The sequence below is a fragment of the Theropithecus gelada genome, chromosome 2, assembly GCF_003255815.1.
Source record: "Theropithecus gelada isolate Dixy chromosome 2, Tgel_1.0, whole genome shotgun sequence".
Lineage (NCBI taxonomy): Eukaryota > Metazoa > Chordata > Mammalia > Primates > Cercopithecidae > Theropithecus > Theropithecus gelada.
This window is the reverse complement of record NC_037669.1, coordinates 90,562,000-90,586,245: the sequence shown is the minus strand read 5'-3', so window position 1 is coordinate 90,586,245 and position 24,246 is coordinate 90,562,000. Positions and strand designations below refer to the sequence as shown.

General features: G+C 51.1%; 1 protein-coding gene across 1 annotated transcript in view; it reads left to right on the top strand.

Annotated features, from left to right (window-relative positions):
* Positions 1 to 2,068: 2,068 nt before the first annotated feature.
* BSN (bassoon presynaptic cytomatrix protein) overlaps positions 2,069 to 24,246 on the top strand; it is a 48,860-nt gene continuing 26,682 nt past the window's right edge. The window contains exons 1-3 of the mRNA XM_025377354.1: positions 2,069 to 2,118; positions 3,536 to 3,944; positions 21,010 to 21,894. Of these exons, the coding sequence (XP_025233139.1) occupies positions 2,069 to 2,118; positions 3,536 to 3,944; positions 21,010 to 21,894 (1,344 nt within the window). The remainder of the gene's footprint in view (positions 2,119 to 3,535; positions 3,945 to 21,009; positions 21,895 to 24,246) is intronic.

Sequence of the window (24,246 nt, the reverse complement as noted above, 5' to 3'; positions counted from 1 at the left end):
GTCTTGCTCTGTCACTCAGGCTGGAGCGCAGTGGCATCGTCCTAGCTCACTGTAACCTTGATCTCCTGGGCTCAAGAGATCCTCCTGCCTCAGTCTCCCAAGTTGGGGTTACAGGTGCAAGTCACCTTGTCAGGCAAGTGGAGATAATTATTTTAAGGAGTTTTGCTGTAAAGAAGAGGAGAGAAATGGGGCAGTAGCTGAAGGAGTAGTGGAGCAAAGTGCTGCTGCTTCTACTTTTTTGTTTTTTAGAATGGGAGAAGCTTGTTTGTATGATAATTGAAATGATCCAATAGAGAGGGGGAAATGGATGATGAAGGAGAGGGGAGAATTTGTGAAGGTGAGAAGTGGGCCTTGGGATCAGGAGGCAGATGAACACTGGGGGACAGGAGTAGGGAGGCTGAAGTTGTGCAGGTTTCTTCTGGTGGGTCCAACTTTCTTTGTGAGATGGTGAGCAGGTCATCAGTGGCAGTTAAGAGACAGAAGGAGGTGTTTGGAAGCTTGAAGATCAAGGAGAGGGTATAAGGAAGCATCTAGGAAGACAGGAGAGTACAAAGACCATGGGCATATATTGCGATCTCCAGGTGTCATGATGGCTACCATGAGGCGTGTGGGCACACATCAATGCCAGGAACATTGCCCTCGCATGCAGACTTTGCTGGGTGCAGAAGACATTGTTTGTTTATTCACTCTCACCACGGCTGAGTTTAGAACCCTAATCTTCATAAAAAATGTCTCCAGAAAGACTACACTGTGATACAACATTGATTTAAAAAGTCGCTGTGTATATAGATTGCCTGCTACTTACTGGGCAACACAAATACAATAGAAGTGGCTACATTTCTCAGAAGGCTTGCACAGCCTGGAGAGGGGTGGGGGCCACAGCCCATTCACATGTTTATAAAAGGCTCTCAACGTCTTCTGATTTGCTTTCAAGGGCTGCCTTTAAACTCCAGTCCCAAATAATTTAAGTAAAAAATGAAACTTAATTTGGACAAGTGGGAAATATTTCTTTAGGATACCTAGAAATTAGTATACTGAAAGGGCTCAGAGAAGCCCAGGTTCCCAATGTGGGCCACAGATGCTATGGCCACCACCATGCTAGGCTTCATAGCTGGTGGCAAAGATGGCCCTGAGGGGTTGGACTCAAACCCTGGTTGTCTTGCTGAAGAAGAAATTGGTGGGTCTGTGACTGGATGGTTAGGTCTATGCTATTGATGGCTGATGACAGGAATGGTAAACACTGTAATAGTGTTTCTTTTTTTTTTTTTTTGAGGTGGAGTCTTCACTCTGTCGCCCAGGCTGGAGTACAGTGGCCCGATCTCAGCTCCTGGGTTCGCGCCATTCTTCTGCCTCAGCCTCCCGAGTAGCTGGGACTACAGGCGCCCGCCACCGCGCCCGGCTAATTTTTTGTATTTTAGTAGAGACGGGGTTTCACTGTGTTAGCCAGGATGGTCTCGATCTCCTGACCTCGTGATCCGCCCGCCTCGGCCTCCCAAAGTGCAGGGATTAGAGGCGTGAGCCACCACGCCCGGCCTAGTGTTTCTTTTTTTTAGGAGAGTCTTTATTAGATCAAGGATATGTTTCTCTACCTGCCAGTTCCTCAGAAGGGAGGAAGGACTGCAAAGTATCTTGGGGTCAGTGTCCCCAGGCGGGCTCCTCATCTTCCCCCTGAAATGACTTGTCCTAAGATGCCCTACCAGTTGGCTCTTAACTCTTTGGCAAGCAGATGGCCTTCAGATGGGGGCAGCAAACTTAGAATCTTCTCCTGTCAGTCAGACCCTGGGGCACTGAGGCAGAAGCTACCAGGGCAGTCTCCTGCACAGGCTAGGCCTCCACACTGCTCTCAGCAAGTCAGCCTTGTTTCCTGAGTGCCGGCATTCACCCCAATGAGTACAGACTAAAGCAGGAAGAGAATTTCAGGGAAGCAGTATAAAGCATTGCCTTTGGCTTTTTGTGCTCATCCTCTTTCAAACTAGAAAAGAGGAAAATTGCAGAGATGAACTTAAGTTGGGTCAAAGGAGAAGGAATATATGATTGACTTTTAGCCTGACAATTTGCTTTCTACCTCATGGAACTACCCAACACTGCTGGCTCCTCTGCAGCCAGATTGGGATGGAGGTGAGGGTTAGACGCATTGGATCTCACTCAGTGGTTCCTCAAGGCTGGATCCTGGAACTCCAACCCTACCCAACTTCACACTAGTGGAAAAGTAACACTTTATCCCATCTTGGTAGATTTGGTCTGGCATCAGACTTGCCAGAGGGCTACCAGAAGGAAGGCTCCTTTGTGTAGAGGCAGGCCCCTGGTACAGGAGATGGCATTAACTAGGCATTGCAGTATCCCCCATCCCCAGCGATCTAGGTTCAGCCTCTGAAGGGGTTCAAGGCAGGATATAACAGATCGGCCAGTATAGTATCTCAGTATAGTAACTTGGGCTCATGTTGGAATCACCTAGGGAAGAAAAAAATACTAATGCCAGGGTCCTGCCTCCACAGAATTTTATGTAATTCAATTTTTATATAATTCGGGGTGCAGTCTGGGAGTCAGAATTTTAAAAATCACCCTAGCTATTTCTTTCTTTTTTTTTTTTGAAACAGAGTCTCACTCTGTAGCCCAGGCTGGAGTGCAGTGGCACTATCTCGGCTCACTGCAAGCTCCACCTCCTGGGTTCACGCCATTCTTCTGCCTTAGCCTCCCAACTAGCTGGGACTACAGGCGCCTGCCATCACACTTGGCTAATTTTTTGTAGTTTTAGTAGAGACAGGGTTTCACTGTGTTAGCCAGGATGGTCTCGATCTCCTGACCTCTTGATCCGCATGTGCTGGGATTCCAGGCATGAGCCACCGTGCCCGGCCCCCCCCTTTTTTTTTTTTTTTTTTAAGACCGGGTCTCACTCTCTTGCCCAGGCTGGAGTGCAGTGGCACGATCTTTGCTCACTGCAACCTCTGCCTCCCGAGTTCAAGTGATTCTCCTGCCTCAGCCTTCCATGTAGCTGGGATTACAGGTGTCACCACCAAGCCGAGCTAATTTTTGTAATTTTAGTAGAGACGGAGTTTCACCATGTTGGCCAGGCTGGTCTTGAACTCCTGACCTCAAGTGATCTGCCTACCTCGGCCTCCCAAAGTGCTGGGATTACAGGCTTGAGCCACCATACCTGGCCCATCCAGGTATTTCTAATGTGTAGGTTTAGAATCTTGGTACTCAAAGCATGGGCCTCAGACCAGAGTACTGGCATCACCTTAGAGCTTCTTACAATGCAGATCCTACTCAGATCTACTGAATCAGAGTCTGTACTTTATCAGAATGTGAGAGGACATGTTCTGATCCTGCCTCATGCCCTGGTGCCAAGGGTTCAAGTTGGAGATGCTTGTCAAGGCTCAGCACAGGACACAGCAAATGAGGGCTATGATGATTCTTCTGGGCAGGAGGAGGAGGGTAGTGATGGGGCTTGGCAGGGTCACCTAGCTTGGTAGAGACCTCTGCAAGCTGATTCTTTAAGATGTATCTCTAACAGTCATTTTCAATGTCATTTCAGCACTTCCCGGAGACTGGACCCCAAGGAACCCCTGGGTAGCCAGAGAGCAGCTTCCCCAACTCCGAAACAAGCTTCTGCTACCACTCCTGGCCAAGAGAGCCCCCAGGAGACAAGGGCACAGGGACCAGCAGGCCAGGAGGCTGATGGTCCCCGCAGGACACTGCAGGTAGACAGCAGGACACAGAGATCAGGGCGGTCCCCCTCAGTGTCACCGGACAGAGGCAGCACCCCTACATCACCCTACTCCGTCCCTCAGATCGCTCCCCTTCCCAGCAGCACACTATGTCCCATATGCAAGACTTCGGACCTCACGTCGACCCCCAGCCAGCCAAACTTCAACACCTGCACCCAGTGTCACAACAAGGTCTGCAACCAGTGTGGGTTCAACCCCAACCCTCATCTCACCCAGGTAACCACCTCTGCGCCGGCTCCCCACTCACCTGCCACCTCATTAGCATGCCTCCCCTGGTTTCCTTCCCCTCTTTCACCAACTCTCTTTTCCTGGTCGTTTCCCTTGATCACCAGCATCTGTGTCCTCCTGCAGGGATGTGTCCTGGCTCCAAGATGTGGCAGCAAAGAACAGGGCCTGGTCCCAGATCTCCCAAGGGATTTCTGCATCCCCTGAAAGCTTGGGCAGAGTCTGAGAGTAGAAGATACTTTCTAACCTGGTCCAAGTTTGGTCTGGAAAAATGGCCTTCGAGAGGACCAAATTGTTCTTATGAACAATTTTTCCCAATGGAACTTATTTGGAGTGGGCCATGAGCAGCTATAGGATACAGAGGGAGGCAAATTTCCCTGATCTAGGCCAGAAGGCCTCTCTCTTTGACAACAGTCTCTAGAGGGGGATGCTGGTGAGGGGAGAAAGGTTTCATGGGAGGCAGGAAACTGCTCTGGGAAGCACCTCCTCTGGGCTTTAGTTCTAGTCAGCTGGGGACCTGAGGTGGTGGGGCAGCTACCCCATCCCTAAAGAAATGACCTTAGGGTAAAGAACCAGGCTGGGAACCAAGCATTCACCAAGGATGACAGTGTCCCACACTCGCCAAGAAGCCACTGTAAGACCATTTCTGTGAGTTTGGCTTCTTTTTCACCCAAGAGGACAAGAGGACTCTGGGTCCACAGCCCCAGCCTGGCTTTGTTCAGGATGCTTTCAATGACTGTGGGATGTCTCACCAAGTGAATCGGGGCCGTCGCTTTAAAATGAACAGAGTAGGTCTGCTGATTTCCTCCTACTCCTCTGGGAGTGGAAGCCTCTGTTTCTCCCCATAAGGATCTGTCTTTGGATAGAATGGAGAGAGGCTGGCTGCAGGCATGGGCATGGCTGCCTCTGGAATTAACAGCAGCTGGAGCTGTTTGGACCATGTGGGAGGGGGCTGAGTGAGAATAATTGTTCACAGGTCAGGGTCTATATATGCCATGAGGTGCTGTGGGTGTGGGATGTGTGGTTTGTGAGAGGTAAGTGTGAGATTCTGAGGAAGGAGCTGTCGGTGTGGGGAGATGACTCAGTGCCTTTGGAGTCGCTCCTGGAGTGTGGGGGCTTCCTGAGGAGGCGTGCACGCTCGTGATTATTGCATCTGTGATTAGAAACAGGCCATCCTGCACTGTTCAGTTAGGTAAGCGCTTGCTGTTCAGAATTTAGAACAATACAATTAAGGCCAGGGAAGCTCACCTGTGTGTTTCTGCCAGTGAGAAGCCAGAAGCCCCTCACAGGAACAGGGAGGCTTGGCAGGTGGACTGTACCACTATGGGACACCCCCTCCTTATGCTGGCCTTGCCCCTCTGGGTTCCAGCTCCCTTGAGATGCACTGCAGCACCTGGACAACTCCGGGTGAGGTGGGTGGGGATAAGGAAGAGTCACACATGGTGGCCCCAGGCTTTGGTGGGCATCCCATTCCTCACCAAACCATGACCCCTGCCTGTAGGCTGTCCAAGCCCAGGACCTTCAGTGAGGTGGGAAGGGAGCCAGTCTTTGACTGTGCCTGGAAAAACAGCAGAATAGGAAGACCTTGGAGACACTCAGTTCATCTGCCTCATTGTGCTGGGAGGAAGCTGAGGCTCAGGGCCAGGAGAAGATGGGGCCTCACACTTACTGCAGATCCATAGTGTTTTGTGAGGGGTGGATCTCAGCCAAATACTTCAAACAAATGCTGGGCCGGACAAATGAAATGTTTCTTTACTGTGAGATTCCTTAGGACTTTCAGTGTCCTGAGGGGTACCACAGAGTTCCAGGACAGGACTGTGGTTGGCAGCCTTTCGCAGACTTGCTTTCACAGAACATCTTAGGAGCTGCTGTTCCATGGCACCCAGTTTGGGAATTGCTGACCTGGTCCCTTCTCCAAGTTCACACATTGTGAATACCCTTTTGTGCTGGGATTTTCAGGTAGAACCTTCACTTCTCCAGAGTTGGCTTTCAGTGTTGTTCTTGTCAAGGAAAAATAATCCTTGGCACATCTTCCCAAGGGGTGGCAAAGCATAATTCTTGAGCCAGTGCAGTTGTTCTTTGTCACTTTGCTAAGAGCAGGTTCACCTTCCTGGTCATGCTTCCATGTGATGAGAAAACAGGTTTGCAGGCTTTGCTCACACACCTGCTGTTAGATCTGTTCTAGTCAGACTACATCTGTCCTGGCCACTTCTAACTTGATGTTATGTCAGCCAAGAAGGCTGGGAGTGCCCTGGTGTCTGTGGGCTGAACTCCTGCCTGGTCTGAAGTTCTGGGCATGTGTAAGGGGCTGGTTCTGAAGTTAGGTGTCTGGGTGACAGGGGGTCAGAGAGAGTGACTTTTTCCAGGAAACTCAGCTATAGCACTCACTTTCTTTTTCAGTTCCTCACTTCCCAGGAGTGGCCCAATCAGAGTAGAAAAAGATAGGGGTACTGCCAGACCCAGCGCAGATGCACTGCAGACACTGGCCACTGGAGAGTGTCCTGGGGACCCTTTGTGGACTGGGGAGTGTGCCTGGAGCTGCTAGTGTAGTCACTCTGAGCCTGGTTGAGGAGGTCCGGCAGCCTGGGTGCTGTGTCCAGGGCGTGTCAGCAGGATGCGTTGTTCCTCAGCTTTCCAGTGGACAGAGGGATATAGCAGTCCCAGAGAAGGACGTGGGCCACACAAGTGACATGGAGGCTTTCAGGGCCTCTCCAAGACCACTAGTGAAACTGCTTGGAACTTTGAAATGTGACCACAGATAATGGAACTTTGTTCATGTGTGTCACTAATAGAGACTCACTGGCTGGTATGGAACTCAAGCTGCTGCATAGATCTGGAGTGTGATTGAACAGTTGTGCCGAATGGCTGCATGAGGACAAATGCACAGAAAGGAGGGAAAGAACTTGGCCCCACTGGGCAGTGGTCACCAGGACTTGGTGTTTTTGTTTTTGTGTATGATGGCATCAGTCAGAGTTATTACTTTAGCTGAGTACTGCAGAAACAGCAGACCAGGTCTGGAGATGGGAATCACACACAGTTAGCCCCATTTGGCTAGAAGCAGTGTCTGAGATCTGGAATCACTGTTTTTCTGGCCAGCGGACCCAAGTTTCCCCTATCAGCCCTAGGCTGCTGGAGGGCTACTACACTCACACAGACTGACATGGTACTCACCATTCTGCCCATCCAACAGAGAGGAGGAAGCCTGCCCATGTAGTTTGGTGGGTTTCTGAGAGCCTGGAGCATGTTGAGACTGCATGGAAATTGGGGAAGGAGCTCAGAGCACAGTCCCTGTTTACAGATGAGGAGACTGAGTCTTAGAAAGTCTTGGCTTATTCTGGGTTATTCTGGAGCAAAAGAGCTGTGGACCTAGACCAGTGGCTTGGTCTCCAGCTTTCCCCCAGGGATATGCAGCCTCATTTTCCCCATTCATAGTCCATTTTGCTCAGGCTGAAGCTGGTTCAGAACAAATAGGGCAGTCCCAGATACTCTTCTTGGTGGGGGCCATTTCTTTCCGGATTTCCCCAGTCCTGGTAGCTCAGGGTAAGTGAGTAATCTAACCTGTCCGAAACCACAGAGAAAGACTGGGTGTTTCTGTTTGAGGCCTCAACATTTCTCACCACTCACAAGAGATCCTCCCTCTGACAATGCACTGATGCCAGGGGGCCAGAGGTGTTAGCATTCAGTCCTCACTGATGAGGAGAAGGCAGGAAGACCATTCTCCTTTTCTCTCTATAGATGTGGGGTTTTAGACAAGTACTTGAATTTCTTGAATGTCAGATTTCTCTGAAGGAAAAGCAGGAATCCAGGGATTGGCGTCAGTGGCTCTGCTAATGCCCATGCCTGCTCAGGCCTGTGAGTTCACCTCTCCATTCTTTAGTGACTTACATGTAGGCCCGCCACCCCTTTCTGCCCCAGAAGGGTGGCCCGTGTTGCCCTTGTTGGGCTTCTATTCCAACAGCTGGGAGTGGGAGACAAGGCATGGGCCTGAGCCTGCTAAGTAGAAGATGGGAAGGTGCAGTTGGGATGGGCAGTGGGGATGGGAGTGAGTTGCTGGAGAATATGAACCATGGCCTGGGGCAGGCACAGCCTGCTTCTATAGGCCTCTCAGGGGCTTCCATGCCCCACTCAGAGCAGCCCCAGAAGCACATCCTAGCCTGGAGCTCCTCCAGATGCCAGTCTGTCCTCATCCTCAGAGCGGCATCCCAGGAGTAAGTGTGGTACAGAGGCCGCATTGCCTGCATGCCCGAGCCTCCAGTCTGATCAGCTGAATCCTCCCAGAGCACCATCTAGAGTGAAGGGGCCCACCCTCTGCCCCTGTGGGGAGCAGCAGGGCTGCCACCCTATCCCCAGCCTTCCAGGCCAAGGTGGTCCATCTGCCTCCCACCACCCTTGCTCTAGTCAGAATTACTTATAAGCCTCTCTAGGAAAACTGCAGAGGAGTAAGTGTGGTCTTCCCTCACCCATTCCAAGGTCTGGACTTTGCTGAGGCCAAGCCAAGGATGTTTAACCCATACCATCCCCTATTGCTACCCAATGGCAAGCCATGAGCCTACGCAGTTTCCCAGAGTGGGCGGCGTGGAGAAGGGAGGGAGAAAATGCAGGGGCTCTGAGCCTCTCTGTCTCCTGCCTGCATCCCACTGCTTTCCGGCAAGGGCCAGGGCACCAGATGGCTCGGGGGTGGTGCTGTGAGTTCAGCACAGATCCCTTTGCTGCAGCCAGCAGCCTTGTCTCATTCCCTCTGCTCCCTTCTGGCCACACTGCTGCCTGGGCCAGAGAGGAATGAGGAGCAGGTTTCAGGATATGGGACCAGCAGTGTACTGAGGGGAAGTAAAGGTGTCTTCCTCTTTCCTGGGCCCAGGGGTGTGTCTGCCCAGCCTTCCAGTGCTCACCTCCAAACAAAATGGAAGTGGACCTCTAGGTGGTAGGCTCTCCAGGAGGCCTTTCTCCCACCGAATAGCTAGTCCTTGGGCAATTTGCTTTACAGTAGCCACTTTGACCTAAACAGTCTCCAAGTCAATAGAGAAATGCTCTCCAAACTTCAGTCACTCTGGAGCAGCCAGCCCTGTTGCTTAGTGCATGCCCCGAGGTGGTCCATGTTCCCAGAAGACAGGACCTTTGGCCTACTTACTTGCTTGGACCATGCAGGGTGGAGGCCAGAGCCACTGGGGCCATGAGGAGACAACAGGCATGGAATTCTACCTTTTAGTTATGGAAGAGGGCCATAAGTTAAGCTAAGAATGAATGTAAAATTAATTCAGATCTGAAAATATGAAATTTTACTCCTAAAACACTTGTTTTCATATCTAAGGGCAAAGGAAACAGAATAAAAAGAACATGCAGTAAAAATGGTAGAGAAAAAGAGAAATCCATAAATAAAGTAGGAGTGGGAAGAAGTGGAAGAAGGCACAAGAAGGGGAGGCAGGAAAAGGAGGTAATGGAAAGAGAGCCAGAGGCAGGAAGAGGCAGGGAACAGGAAATCTTGGTAAAGTTCCCAGTTGCTGGCTGGTAACCTGTTGGTTTTGCTGCTTCCACTCTTTATTTTGCTCAGCCTTTGGCCTGGACAGGCATGCTTAACCTACTGAGTCAGAGGGCAGCCCTCTCCCTTCTTCCTGTCCTTGCCTCCCTCCACAGTGCTTTTCAGTCCTACTGATAGTCGGGAACTGTCCCAGACACTGGAGAAACAGGTAGAAATGAAGCAGATGTGTTGCTCAGCTCTGTGAAGCCTTCAGGCCAGTGCAGGAGGCACCACTGCCACCAAGAACCACACAAGCAAACACACAATCACATCTGGGGTCAAGGAGGGGAAGGTTGTGGGGGGTGCTGTTGGTACGATGCTGAGACAAGATTCCTGGAAGTAGCTGGGCATGGTGACTCATACCTGTAATCCCAACACTTTGAGCAGCCAAGGTGGGCAAATCGCTTGAGCCCGGGAGTTCAAGACTAGTGTGGGCAACAACATGGTGAAACCCCATCTCTATAGTATTTGGGAGGCTGAGATGAGAAGATCACTTGAACCTGGGAAGGTCTAGGCTGCATGAGCCAATGATCATGCCACTGCCCTCCAGCCCAGGCGACAGAGTAAGACCCTGTCTCAAAAAAAAAGAAAAAAAAAATTATTGGGGGCTTCTCCAAAGAGTGAGCATTAGGCTGTAGAATGTTAGAACTGCTAGACAGGAGGCAGTTGGAAAAGAGGAGGCCTGAGGGGAGGTGCTTGGTCCATGTGAGGGCTTGGGAGCAAAGGTCCAGGACAGCTGTACCACAGGACAGGACCAGAAGGCATGCAGGTCCTGCTGGGGTTGCTGGGGTCTCCTGATGCACTCCCACGGTTTGGGAAGGTGGAAGTAGGAAGGTCAGATGTGTGTTTAAAACACCCCTCTGGGCCGGGCGCGGTGGCTCAAGCCTGTAATCCCAGCACTTTGGGAGGCCGAGATGGGTGGATCACAAGGTCAGGAGATCGAGACCATCCTGGCTAACACGGTGAAACCCCGTCTCTACTAAAAAATACAAAAAACTAGCCAGGCAAGGTGGCGGGCGCCTGTAGTCCCAGCTACTCGGGAGGCTGAGGCAGGAGAATGGCTTGAACCTGGGAGGCGGAGCTTGCAGTGAGCTGAGATCCGGCCACTGCACTCCAGCCTGGGTGACAGAGCCAGACTCCGTCTCAAAAAAAAAAAACAAAAAAAACACCACTCCTCTGATGCAATCTCAAGGGCCCTTCAAATAGCCAAAACAATTGTGAAAAAGAAGAAGAAAGCTGAAGAACTCACATTTCCTGATTTCAAAACTTACTACAAAGTTACAGTAATCAAAACAGTATGGTACTGGCATAAAGAGAGACATATAGACCAATGGAATAGAATACATAGCCCAGAAATAAACCCTCACATATATGGTCAGATGATTTTTGGTAAGAGTGCCAAGACCATCCAGTAGGGAAAGAACAATCTTTTCAACAAATGGTGTTGGGAAAACTGGATATCTACATGCAAAAAAATAAAGTTGGACCTTTTCCTTACATCATATACAAAAATTAACTCAAAATAGATCGAATACCTAAACATAAAAGCTAAAACTATAAAACTCTTAGAAGACAACATAGGGGATAAGCTTCACAACGTTGGATTTGGCAGTGATTTCTTAGATATGACACCAACAGCACAGGCAACAAAAGAAAAAATAGACAAAATAGACTTCATGAAAATTTTAAAATTTTTTACAGCTGAAGGCACTATCAACAGAGTAAAAAGGCAACCCACAGAATGGGAAAAAATACTTGCTAATTATGTACTTGATAAGGGATCGATATCCAGAATATACGGAGAAGTCCTACAACTCAACAACAAAAATAAACAAACTAACAAAAATCCAATTAAAAGTGGGCAAAGAGGCCAGACACAGTGGCTCACGCCTGTAATCCCAGGACTTTGGAAGGCTGAGGCAGGTGGATCGCCTGAGCTCAGGAGTTTGAGACCAGCTTGAGCAACATGGCGAAGCCCCATCTCTACTAAAAATACAAACATTAGCTGGGCATGGTGGTGAGCACCTGTGGTCCCAGCTACTCAGGTGGCTGAGGCAGGAGAATTGCTTGAGCCCAGGAGGCAGAGGTTGCAGTGAATCAAGATTGCACTACTGGGTGGCAGAGCCAGACTGTGTCTAAAAAAAAAAGGGCGTGGGGCAAAGAGGAGTCAGGTGTGGTGACACACACCTGTAGTCCCAGCTACTTTAGAGGCTAAGGCAGGAGGACATCTTGAGCCTAGGAGTTTGAGACCAGCCTAGGCAGATAGCTAGACCCTGTCTCTGAAAAGCAAAATGGGCACAGGACTTGAAGAAACATTTCTCCAAGGAAGATATACAAATGGTCAATAACCTCCCAAAAGATACTCAACATAGGTTGGCTGTGGTGGCTCATGCCTGTAATCCCAGCACTTTGGGTGGCCGAGGCGGGTGGATCACCTGAGGTCAGGAGTTCGAGACTGGCCAACAAGGTGAAACTCCATCTCTACTAAAAATACAAAAAGTTAGCTGGGTGTGGTGGTGGGCACCTGTAATCCCAGTTGCTCAGGAGGCTGAGGCAAGGAGAATCGCTTGAACCCAGGAGGCGGAGGTTGCAGTGAGCTGAGATCACACCGCTGCACTCTAGCCTGGGCAACTGAGTGAGACTCTGTCTCAAAAAAAAAAGAAAAAGAAAAAAAGAAAATATACTCAACATGACTAATCATTAGAGAAATTCAAATTGAAACTACAATGAGATACCATTTCATACTTGTTAAGGATGGCTGCTATAAAAAAAACCCAGAAAATAAATGTTGGCAAGAATGTGGAGAAATTGGAACCCTTGTGCACTGTTTTTGGGAATGTAAAATGGTACAGCCACTCTGGAAAACAGTATGGCAGTTCCTCAAAAAATTATAAATAGAATTACCATATGATCCAACAATTCCACTTCTGGGTATACACTCAAATGAATTGAAAGGAAGGTCTTGAAGAGATATTTGTACACCCATGTTCATAGCAGCATTTTTCACAATAGCTAAAATGTGAAAACAACCAACAGCCCATTGACAAATGAACAAATAAGCAAAAAATATATATATACATACATACACACAATGGAATATCACTCTGCCTTAAAAGAGGAAGGACAATCTGACACATGATACAACATAGACGAACCTTAAGGACATATGCTAAGTGAAATAAGCCAGTCACAAAAAGACAAATATGAGGTAGTCAGAGTAGTCAAAGTCACAGAGACAGAAAGTAGAATGGTAGTTGTCAAGAGCTGGAGGAATGGGGAGCCGGGTGCGGTGGCTCACGCCTGTAATCCCAGCACTTTGGGAGGCTGAGGCGGGCGGATCAGAAGGTCAGGAGATTGAGACCAGCTTGGCCAACATGGTGAAACCTCATCTCTACTAAAATACAAAAAAAATTAGCCGGGCGTGGTGGCCCATGCCCGTAGTCCCAGCTACTTGGGAGGCTGAGGCAGGGGAATTGCTTGAACCTGGGAGGTGGAGGTTGCAGTGAGCTGAGATAGTGCCACTGCACTCCAGCCTGGTGACAGAGCAAGACTCTACCTCAGGGAAAAAAAAAAAAAAAAAAAAAGAGCTGGAGGAATGGGGAGTTTCATGGGCACAGTTTCAGATTTACAGGATGGAAAGAATTACAAAGATGAATGGTGGTGATGGTTGCACAGCATTATGAATATATTACCACCGACCTGTACACTTAAAAATGGTTAAGGTAGTAAATTTATGTATATTTTACCACAATAAAAACAATGCAAATTTTTGTTTATTTGTTCGTTTGAGACGGAGTCTCGCTTTGTCGCCCAGGCTCGAGTGCAGTGGCGCAATCTCGGCTCACTGCAACCTCCGCCTCCAGCCTCCCAAGTAGCTGAGATTACAGGCATGTGCCACCACGCCCGGCTAAGTTTTGTATTTTTAGTAGAGATGGGGTTTAACTACATTGGCCAGACTGGTCTCGAAATCCTGACCTCAAGTGATCCACGCACCTCACCCTCCCAAAGTGCGTGAGCCACAGTGTCCGGCCAAAAATAATGCAAATTTTAAAAACCCTCTGGAAATAGAGGTGATGGTTACACATTATGAATTATTAATACCACTGAACTGTATACTTTAAGATGGTTAAAATGGCAATTTTATATTTATTTTAACACACACTGTATATGTGTGTGCATATATATACATATACACTAAAACAACACACACACATACACACATATATATATACACCACCACCCCCCACCAGCTGCTATGTGAAGAACAGCCTGTAGGGGTAGCGGGTGGGCGCTGGAAACCAGAGTGGCAGAAGGGGCTGAGGCTGAGGCTGGGGTAGTGGCAATGATGACTGCGAAGAGCCATGAGAGATTCCTGGTGTGTTTGGGTCCCTAAACAGACAGAATTGGATTGGATGTGGAGGGTAAGAGATGGAGACAGGGTATTTTTCTGTTTGGGCCATTACCAAGTTGAAGGTGCCTGACACATCTAAGACCCTGGCATGAAGCAGGCAGGTTGGGATGGAGACTTCTGTTTCATATTCACAAGCATATAATGACATTTAAAGTGCCATAGAAGAGATGTGGACAGATAGAAGAGGTGCCAGGATCTGGGCTCCCCAGCACTGAGAAGAACCCAGCAAAGGTGGCTGGCAAGGATAAGCAAAGAAGAGTAGAAAGGCCAGCAAGTGGAGGGCCGAGGGATCCAGGAGGGGAGAATATCTGGGCAGTAGTAGGGAGTCAACTGCCAAGAGCCCATCACAGGAGCTCTTGATGCCTTGCTGGGTGGAGCAACACAGAACAACCAGGTCAACAACTCTTTTACCCCCAACATCATGTTATGAACATTTTCAAGCCACAAAATTGTTGAAAGAATTGTACAAGGAACACCCACAAAGCTACTATCTGGATTTATAATGAACCCCTCCTTTCCTGGCTTTATCACATATCCATTCTACCATCTATTTGTTTTTCTGTCTGTCCATCTATCCATACATCTTTTTGTTGAATGTCAAAGTATATTGCAGTGTGCCAGGCATGGTCGCTCATGCCTGTAATACCAGCACTTTGAGAGGCAAAGGTGGGAAGATTGCTTGAGCCCAGGGATTCAAGACCAGCCTGAGTAACATGACAAAACCCTGCCTCTACCAAAAAAATACAAAAATTAGCTGGGTGTGGTGGCACCATGCCTGTAGTCCCAGCTACTCGGGAGGCTGAGGTGGGAGGATCACTTGAGCCTGGGAGGTGGAGGTTGTAGTGAGCCGTGATCATGGCGCTGCACTTCAGAACCAGAACCTGTCTCAAAAAAAAAAAAAAAAAGTACATCGCCGATATCAGTATACTTCCCACTAAGCACTTCACCAAGCATATCATTAACTAGAGTTCAGTATTTATTTAAGGTTTCTTTTTTTTAGGTAAAATTTACATATAATGCAATGTACAGAGGTTAATTATTCCGGTCGGTGAGCTTTGAGAAGCGGTCTGCAGCTCAGCCTCATGTGGGTTGCAGGTCATCTGGAGTGACCATGGGAGTCATTTAGCGGGAGTTTAAGAGGTGAGGGCCAAGGACTTGCAAGCCAGGATAAAGGGGCCTGGAGGCAGGGCAGCAGAAACCAGGAGGGAAAGCCAGGGATGAACCAAAGGGTCCTGGGGATTTTAAGGAGAAGTTGAGGCTAGTCCAAGGGTCCAGCCTCTCCTGGAAAGGGTGACTGGGGACTAAGAGGAGTGTGTATGGGGAGGGTGCAGGGGAGATGGCCGGTCATGGATGGGGTGTGTTACAGGGTGCACTGGATTGTCCTGTTGTTGTGGGGGAGGGGAGGCTGTCCAGAGCAGTGTGGGAGGGGTTGAGAGATATTGAGGGCAGAGAGACACATGTGTCCAGGGATCAGCAAGGGGATGGATCCTCTCCTTTCATGGAGATCCAAGCCAGTGAGGCCTTCTAGCCCCAGGAGCGATTAGTTTCAGCCTCCACTCCCCAGATCCTGACCTCAGGTGCTGGGCAAGTTCCCAAGACCTTCCTCAGGGCTCTGATAGATTGGCACAGGCCTCCCCTGGCTGGTCCAGCTCTGGATCAGTGTGACCCTGCCCACTGGGACCCTGTGGTACCTGCTTCCTAACCCTGAGGTCAGCCAGCTGACAGTAAGATGCTAGATGGGGCAGGCGACATGTCCATTGCTGTACCAGTGTGAATATCCAGGCCAGGCCTAACTCCTTCCCTCTCAGCTGCCACCTTAGCTGCCCTTCTGCACATTGGCCTGTCCTTGTTGTCCAGGGGGCATGGGAAGGTATGTTCCTCCTGCTGAGACCTGGCCAGTGACTCATAACCCAGAAAGGCATATAGTCACACTCGCCAGTGGGGACCTCCCAGGAACCTCTAGATTCCTGCGGAGAGGGATCCTTTATGAGCTGTTTCTGTGATGTTTCAACTTGTACCAAAATGAAAAGCATGAATGCGGCATCAGGCATGATGTCAGTGCTGAGTGATCTGAAACATTGAATGCCTGCTCTCCCTGGTAGGGCTGGGTCTCTCCACAGGAAGAAGGCTGAGTGACGTCTGTAACCCTCCTTTTCCTTGCTGCTGGGGGAGGTGAGAGGAGGGGAGTGAGAAGAGAACTTGTGACTTCGGGGGGCTCTCAGAGCTTCCTGACAGCCATGGAGGTGACCGTGAGGTAGACTCCACCCTGTGAGCATCCTTTGGGGCCAGATATGGCAAGCAAGTCTGAGTCCCACTCTTGAGGGCTGAGGCACTCTGTGTAGCCAGTGTTCCTGCAGGGAAGATGTAGAAGCTCTTCCCAGAACTGCCCTCCTTGCTCCAGAGCCCAGTGGAGGAATTAGCAGGGAGTGACCATTGCAGACAGATCATAGCTGCTCATTCAACTTAGAGTTCATATAGCCTCCAGCTTGGGCCCCAAGCCTCTGGATCCTTGGCCAGTACCACCTTAGCTGCCCTTCTGCACACTGAATAGTTTGAGTAAGGAAGCAGCTAAGAAAGACTCTTCTCAGGGAGAAAGTCCTCTCAGAGCTACAGAGCCCACAGGGTCCTACCTTTCCAATTCCCTAGCAGACTCATGGCAGAGCAGGTGGCAGTGGCTCCCTGAAAAGCCTGTAGGAAGGCTTCCTGTAGCTTCTGCTTCCCCCACCTCTTAAACCACCTCTTGACCTTGTACTGCACTGAGCCTTCCCATCCTTACTGCCACCTAGGCCCCCGCTGGGCCAGGGTGCACAGGCTTCCATGGAGGTCCCTACCAGTTCTTGGAGATGGCAAGATGGGCTTCTTGCTAGCAAGAAGAGTCAGCTCAATCAAAGCTAATGTCTGGCAGAGCTGTCCATCTTAGGGTAGCCCCAGGAAGGCTCCTGAGACATGAGGCTCATGGCTGGTAGCCTGCACATCTCCTGCCCATGTGCCAGATCAGGATCTTGGAGGTATTAGATAGCAGAACCCTAGCTGAGGCATCTTGTCACACTGGTAAAAGTATAGTCCCTCTGATTCTAGTGGAGAGCCAGCTTGAGAGGGCCTAGGAGCCACAGGGAGCCTTCTGGGTTCAACCTCCTGATGAGGAGGCATCACTGTGTGCAGCTAAGGAAGGCTCTAATTGTACTGGCACTGAGGCCAGGGGAGTCTGCCACAGAACTATTCATGTATACCCAGGCTGGGTGGGCGGGGATAGGGCCTTGCAGTAGGGAGGAAGAGGCTTAGGTTGGGCTCCTCCCAGGAAACTCCTGGGGAGGCAGAGAGGGGGAAGTCTTGCTGGCCTCAGAAAGCTCCCTCAGCCAGTGTCCTCCTTAGGAGGCCTTGCATGCTGGGCCTGAGCCTGGGAGGAGTTGTGGGGAGGGTGCGGTCAAGGTTCCTCACTGTCTGGAAAAGGCTGGATAGAAATAGCTGCACCCATCTGGGCGATGAGTCACTGAGGGGCGTTTCAGCCTTTTCTTGGAGAAATTCTATTTTAGGTGAGATGCCTGTGCCACAGCCTGGATGATGGGGGCTGGGGAAAGGAAAGTTCTGGTGGTGAGTGCAGGAGGTTTGGCATGTGCCTTTGTTCAGCCTGATTCAGAACCCCAGGGAGAGTCACCCCAAAGTCCCAGGATAAGAAGCCTTACCTCCTAAATCCCCTTTCCCAGGAATAAGTCTCACCTCAGGGCATGCTGCAGTGCCCAGGTGAATGAGAGCGATGGGACCTTGGGTGTGGGCTGGGCACCCACAGCAAGAACTGAATTTGTGGCTGCCACCCTGGGCCAGAGGCTGAGCTTCCCCTCTGGGGAGTAATCCCCTTCCAGAGTTCCTCTCCGAATGAGTAGAAATGGCCTGCTCTTGGGAACTCCCACTTTGATGGGAATAAGCCTCTCCCTCCCAAGAATGACCTTTCTAAAAAGGTCTTTAGACTGGGTTCAGGGACTGAAATTGTTTTCTCTCTGGATTTCTCTGCCCAAACATAGACAAATAGACAAAGCTGCCTTGCTTCTTTTTTTTTTTTCTTTTCTTTTTTTTTTTTGAGACAGAGTCTTGCTCTGTTGCCCAGGCTGGAGTGCAGTGGCATGATCTCAGCTCACTGCAACCTCTGTCTCCCGGGTTTGAGTGATTCTCCTGCTCAGCCTCCCAAGTAGCTGGGACTACAGGTGTGTGCCACCATGCCCAGCTAATTTTTTGTATTTTTAGTAGAGACAGGATTTCACCGTGTTAGCCAGGATGGTCTCTATCTCTTGACCTCGTGATCCACCCGCCTCGGCCTCCCAAAGTGCTGGGATTCCAGGCGTGAGCCACCATGCCCGGCCTGCCTTGCTTCTTAAAAAGCATCTGGGTGGGTTAATGGTTCCCAGCTAGGGGGATGGCTTCTCACCTCACTGCCTCAGCATCACTGTTCTTAGAGTTTCTAGAACTGGGATTGGCCTGTGGAGGGCTCTGCCAGGGTTTGCAGTGCTGACTTCTAGAGCCTGATTTGCCCTTTGGAAGAGGCAGGACTGCAGAAGGCACCAGGCTCCAGGCTGTCCAGGCTGCGATTTAGGAGCTGCACAGAACTGTCAGGGCTGATCTTGCCAGCAGCAACACTTCCTAGCCAGGGAACCATTGAGAGCACGTTGCTAAAACATCTCAGATCTTGGTTTTCTCTCCTGTGAGGACAAAATGAGAGAATGCCTGTGAACATGCCCTATGTGGTGCTTGGCACAAGAGGGTGCTCGCCAAAGTGCAGTGTTCTTCCTCTTCTTGGCTGCTGCTCTTGGGTTGCTGGGATAAGGCACCTGAGCCCAGGCCCCCTAACTGGCAAGTCAACCTGCAGCAGTAGCCCCGGGGCCTCAAGGCAGAGAGCAGGGCTGGAGTCACATGTGCGGGTAAATAAAAGGGGCCTTCTGCCCCAGAGATGAGACGACACCTTCCCCTCATGATGAATGGGTGGCCAACAGGGTGCATTCAGAACCTCTGGCTGCAACCACAGACAGAGAACAACCTTGGCCTCCAACCTTGGCTCTGGTTGATGAGGAGGAGCCTTTTCATTGAGGCACCAAATCTCGGGGCTTCCACCTTGTTGAGCTGTGACCCGCATGACCAAATTGCCAGGATGAATGAAGCAAGCCCCTCTGGGATGAGCCCTGCTCTGTACCACATGTTGTGTGCAGCCCTAAGAACACCCTATCAACGAGAGCTCATGGGCTGCTTTGGGGGACAGGAGATACCTCATAAACAACAAATTAGTAGACACTTTGAGAAAGAATGAGCACTATGAAGAAAATAAGCTGGGTGATTTGATGCAGAGTACTCAGAGGGTGTTTTATTTTTATTTATTTATTTAATTATCTTGAGATGGACCTTCGCTCTGTTGCTCAGGCTGGAGTACAGTGGCACAGTCTTGGCTTACTGCAACCTCCGCCTCCTGGGTTCAAGCAGTTCTCCTGCCTCAGCCTCCCAAGTAGCTGAGATGACAGGCGTTCGCCACCACACCCGGCCAATTCTTACTATTTTCAGTAGAGATGGGATTTCACCATGTTGGTCAGTCTGTCTCGAGATCCTGACCTCAAATGATCCTCCTACCTCTGCCTCCAAAGTACCTGGATTACAGGCGTGAGCCACCGCACCTGGCTAAAGGAGAGCGTTTTAGATTGTGTGGCCAGAGATTGTGTGGCGTTTTAGATTGTGTGGCCCTGGTGGGAAAGTGATACCTCATCTGAAATCTGTACAAGCTGGGCCAGGGAGCAGAGGGAATAAGGAGTACAAAGGCCCTGGTACAGAAATGAGCTCAGGGGACCACTTGGCAGAGCAGACAGCCTAGAGCATCTGCAGTGAGACAGCCAAGGGGAGATGGCAGGAAAAGAGGCCAGAGAGAGGGGGAGGCTGGGGTGGGTGACAGGGTTGTGCTGAAGAGTTCCCAAGGTGTTGTGGAAATCCACTTGGAGTGTTTGATCCTATTGGTGAGATGCTCTGATTTACATGTGGGCTTTTTGCAGAAAAATTATTGGCTCATGTACCTGGAAGTCCAAGGGTAGACTTGAGGCATAGCCAGATCCAGGGAATGGAATGAAGTCATCAGATCTACTCCTTTCTCCTTTCCTTGACTCCTACCATCTATGGACGTCATTCTTAGCATCTCTCCATATGTTGGAAAGAAGACTACTACTGCTCCAAAGCTATATCCTTCTGATTAGTAATCCAAAGGAAAAGGAATAAAGACCCTCTCTCCTGTTGTTCATTACCAGATAACGTGGAGGGCTCTAACTGACTCTTTGCCAGGTCATGTGCCCATCCCTGCATGGGGCTAATGACAGAGGGAAACTATGTGTTTATCATGTCGATAGTGGCACGTGTCTCCTTTGCTCTGGAGGCATGAATTATCCCATTTCTTTAAAAAGCTATCTTCCTTAAGGGAAAAAAAAGGCTTTTAAGAATTCTACTTAACATCAGTCACTTACATTGCATTACTTTACCCTCACTTATTTTGTTCTCAAGATTTTTCATTCTGTCTCTTGTTTCTTCAGCTAGACTCTAAGCTCCTTCAGGATAGAAATCATGGTTTCTTTTTATTCTCTATGCCTCCTTCTCCCATGTATTACTCTTCACTTATTTATTCATTCTGCGAGTTTTTACTGAATACCCATTGCGTACAGGCACTGCTCTAGGGCCATGCCTTTCCTCTTGGATTAGGTTTTAAAAGATCAGTCTGGTTGCTGTGTGCAAATGGCCTGAAGTGGGAAGTAGGGGAAGGCTACTGGGTTCATCCAAGCAAGGAGGTTGGGGTGCACAGATCTGAGGCACTGCCAGGGGGTGGCAGGGAGGACTCTCAAGCAGGAGGGTCTGGCAGGCAGTGGGTTGGTGGTTGGGGTGGGGTTGGGGGATGGGACTGCCTCCGCTCTGCCTCACATGCCTGGCAACTCCTAGAGGGCAGGGGAGTGCCATCTGTCCTTCAACCCTGCCCCCGGCAGCCCAGATATACCTGAGCAGGACTTGGTGCTCCTGCCTGTGCTAGGAGTGGCCTTGGCTGCTGTGAGACCTGCACTGACCTGAGCCATGAGTACCGCCAGTCCTGGCCACCCTACTGACTATTTTGCTTCTCTCTTCAGGTGAAAGAGTGGCTCTGTCTGAACTGTCAGATGCAGAGGGCTCTGGGAATGGACATGACCACTGCACCTCGCTCCAAGAGCCAGCAGCAGCTGCACTCCCCAGCCCTGTCTCCTGCCCACTCCCCGGCCAAACAGCCCCTGGGGAAGCCAGAGCAAGAGAGATCTCGGGGTCCAGGAGGACTACAGCCTGGGTCCCGCCAGGGTGAGATGGCCAGGGCCACCTCAGTGCCGGAGCCTGCCCAAGCAGCTGCCCCTCCAGAGGTGGGGAGGGTGTCTCCTCAGCCCCCTCAACCCACCAAGCCTTCCACAGCTGAGCCCAGGCCACCTGCAGGAGAGGCCCCAGCCAAAAGTGCCACTGCAGTGCCCACTGGGCTTGGTGCCACCGAGCAGACCCAGGAGGGCCTCACTGGTAAGCTCTTCGGCCTCGGCGCGTCGCTGCTAACCCAGGCGAGCACCCTCATGTCTGTGCAACCTGAGGCTGACACCCAAGGCCAGCCTGCCCCCAGCAAGGGGTCACCCAAGATCGTCTTCAGTGATGCCAGCAAGGAGGCTGGCCCAAAACCCGTGGGCTTAGGGCCCGGACCTGGGCCAGCACCTGGAGCCAAAACTGAGCCTGGGGCTAGAACGGGTCCTGGATCTGGACCTGGAGCCCTGCCGAAAACTGGGGGAACAACCAGTCCAAAGCATGGAAGAGCAGAACATCAGGCAGCATCGAAGACTGCTGCCAAGCCAAAGACCATGCCGAAGGAAAGGGCCACCTGCCCACTGTGCCAAGCCGAGCTCAATGTGGGCAGCAAGAGCCCAGCCAACTATAACACATGCACTACCTGCAGGCTCCAGGTGTGCAACCTGTGTGGCTTTAACCCAACACCCCACTTGGTGGAGGTAAGAGCTAGACCAAGCATGCTCCCTTGAGCCTTGATGAGAGGCTGGGCCTAGGTAGTGGGTGGCATGGGAACCAGAAAGAGTACTGGGTCTGCAGCAGCCATGGGGCTGCCCCTGCACAATGAATGCTGCAGAGGGGCTGCATTCCTTTTCCTGTCCCTACCTCAGGCCCCAGTTCTACTCAGAACTAACTTTCACTCAGAGAACTAACTGGCACAGTAGTTGGGGGTAATGGTGCCTACTGACTCTGACTAGTGCCCTAAGGCTGATCCCAGAGTCCCTGAGCTGGCCTCCCCATTTCCAGCTACCATGGGCATGGCCCTGATGAAAGACACCACCCTCCCCTGCTCAGATAGGAGAACCTGAGGTCCCACACTGCCAGGGACCTGTGACCTTCAGAAGGGTAGGGATTGAATGGCCATGGGGTAGACGGTTGTGTCCCATGTCCAGGGTCAGGTGGGAGGCTTTCTCACAATGGGGCAGGGCATGTCCCACTGTCCAGGCTCCAGCCCAGCTAGGTAGTATTCAACCTTGATTGTCTCTTCTGAGGTCATAAGTGTTGATGTCTGCTTGTCAAAGTCACAGCCTTTGGTCCACATATTTTACCCAGGGTGGGCCTGGGCTCTCCTTAGCGCTGCTGGTGGGATGCTCAGAGATGCTCCTCTTTCCCACAGGAAGGTTTGAGACAGACCTGGGGTTGTGGCTGTTCTCTCTGCAGTCCCTGCTCCAGGGAAGGGCACTGGGCACTGTGCTGCGCTAGGCAGGAGGGAGCAGGAGGCCCAGTGTAAGGCTCAGTGTTCTCTCGAAGCCTGGAGTCCAGCCCAAGAGGCTCAGAAGGTGAAGGTGCCCTGGCAGAACTAGACCAGCCTGGGCCAGGAGCAGATGCTACTTCTGCTCCTCCCTCAGTCCTGTGGCCCACTCTTCCTGGCCCAGGGCCACCCATGTGATCCCTACCGTGCTGCCTTGGGTATAGCTTGGTGTGTCTCCTTCCTTAGAGTGCCCTCAGTCTTGATAGGTGAATGTGTTTCCCAGCTGTGTCACGTTAGGAGATGTTCGAGCCAAGGCCTTGCATCTTGCACATGGGCAGCCACCTGAGCCCTCTGGTCTCTTGGGCTGAGCCATTTGTAGCTGATGGTGGCGCAGGGGTGTGTGGAGTGCAAAACACCACTGGCCCAGGATGGGACAAGAGAGGAGAGCATGGTGTTGCCATGGCCTCTGTGGCACCTTGTTCTGAATTCCCTTGGACCAGGACTCCACAGGAGTCCCCATGAGACCCCAGGGTGACTAGGAAGACTACTTTGGCCATCAAAGGCCACACTTTCCAATATGCAGGGAAGGGCAGCCCTGAGCAAGACAACTGACTTCCTCATGTGGCACCCATGTGGCCTTCTTGGTGCCATGAAGCCAGCTCTCCAAGCTCTAGGTCTGGTGGCTCACTGGTGACAGTTTTGCCTCACTGGCTCGGGGGAAGGGGTGCACCAGGGTGTCACCACAAGACCAGGAGAACCCTAGCTGGCTGCTCTGCCCAGAGACCTCCAGGCACAAGCTCACTGCTGGTCAGGTGGGGCACCCTGACACTGAGCTATTGTGAGCCCCAGTGGACTTCTGAGTTGGCCTGGCCTGGAGGACTCCTGTCCCCAAGAGACCTTCCAGCCCACATTTCCTTATTAAGCAGAATGAGCATGAACGGGAGGGGAAAACTGTCTCTGTCCAGGAGCATAAATGTTCCTGACAACTCCTCTTGGCGGCCCCTGGGCCAGGCCATGGGAAGTGCTGATTCTGCCCAAACAGAAGAGTTTCGTCCACACACTGACTAGATGAAATGTCTGGATTCTGACCTAGGCCTCTCATTAGCTGCTTGGTCCTGGCTTTCCTGGACCCTGGAGCTTCTGTCTCTTGATGGCCAGTGTTCCCCCCATCACACTCCTCTCAATTTCCTGCTGTCTCCATGTCCCGCCCCACTGCCCCCTCCTTAGCCAGGACTACTCTCGTCTCCACAGGGTCTGATGGGTCCCATGGGCCTGAAAGCAAAGCTGGGGGATGTCCTGGTCCTAGTCCTGGTCCTACCTCATCCCCAGCCCAGGCTGCTCCTGACAGCAGTCAGGGGTGATGAAGTCTCTCTAACTCCTTTCTCATAGCTCTCCCTGTCAATGCTGCTGTCCCCAGAGGGCCTGCGGCTGTTCTGGGGAAGGTGTGGATAGGCGGCCCTAATGCCCCTCCCATGGTTCCCACCATAGAGATTGTACCACCATCCACCACCAGAGACACAAGCCAGCAGCTCGGGGTCATCCTCGCCTCCTCCTCTTTAACCTCTGCACCTGCTCCATGGACCAAACCCTGCCAGCTCTGTCT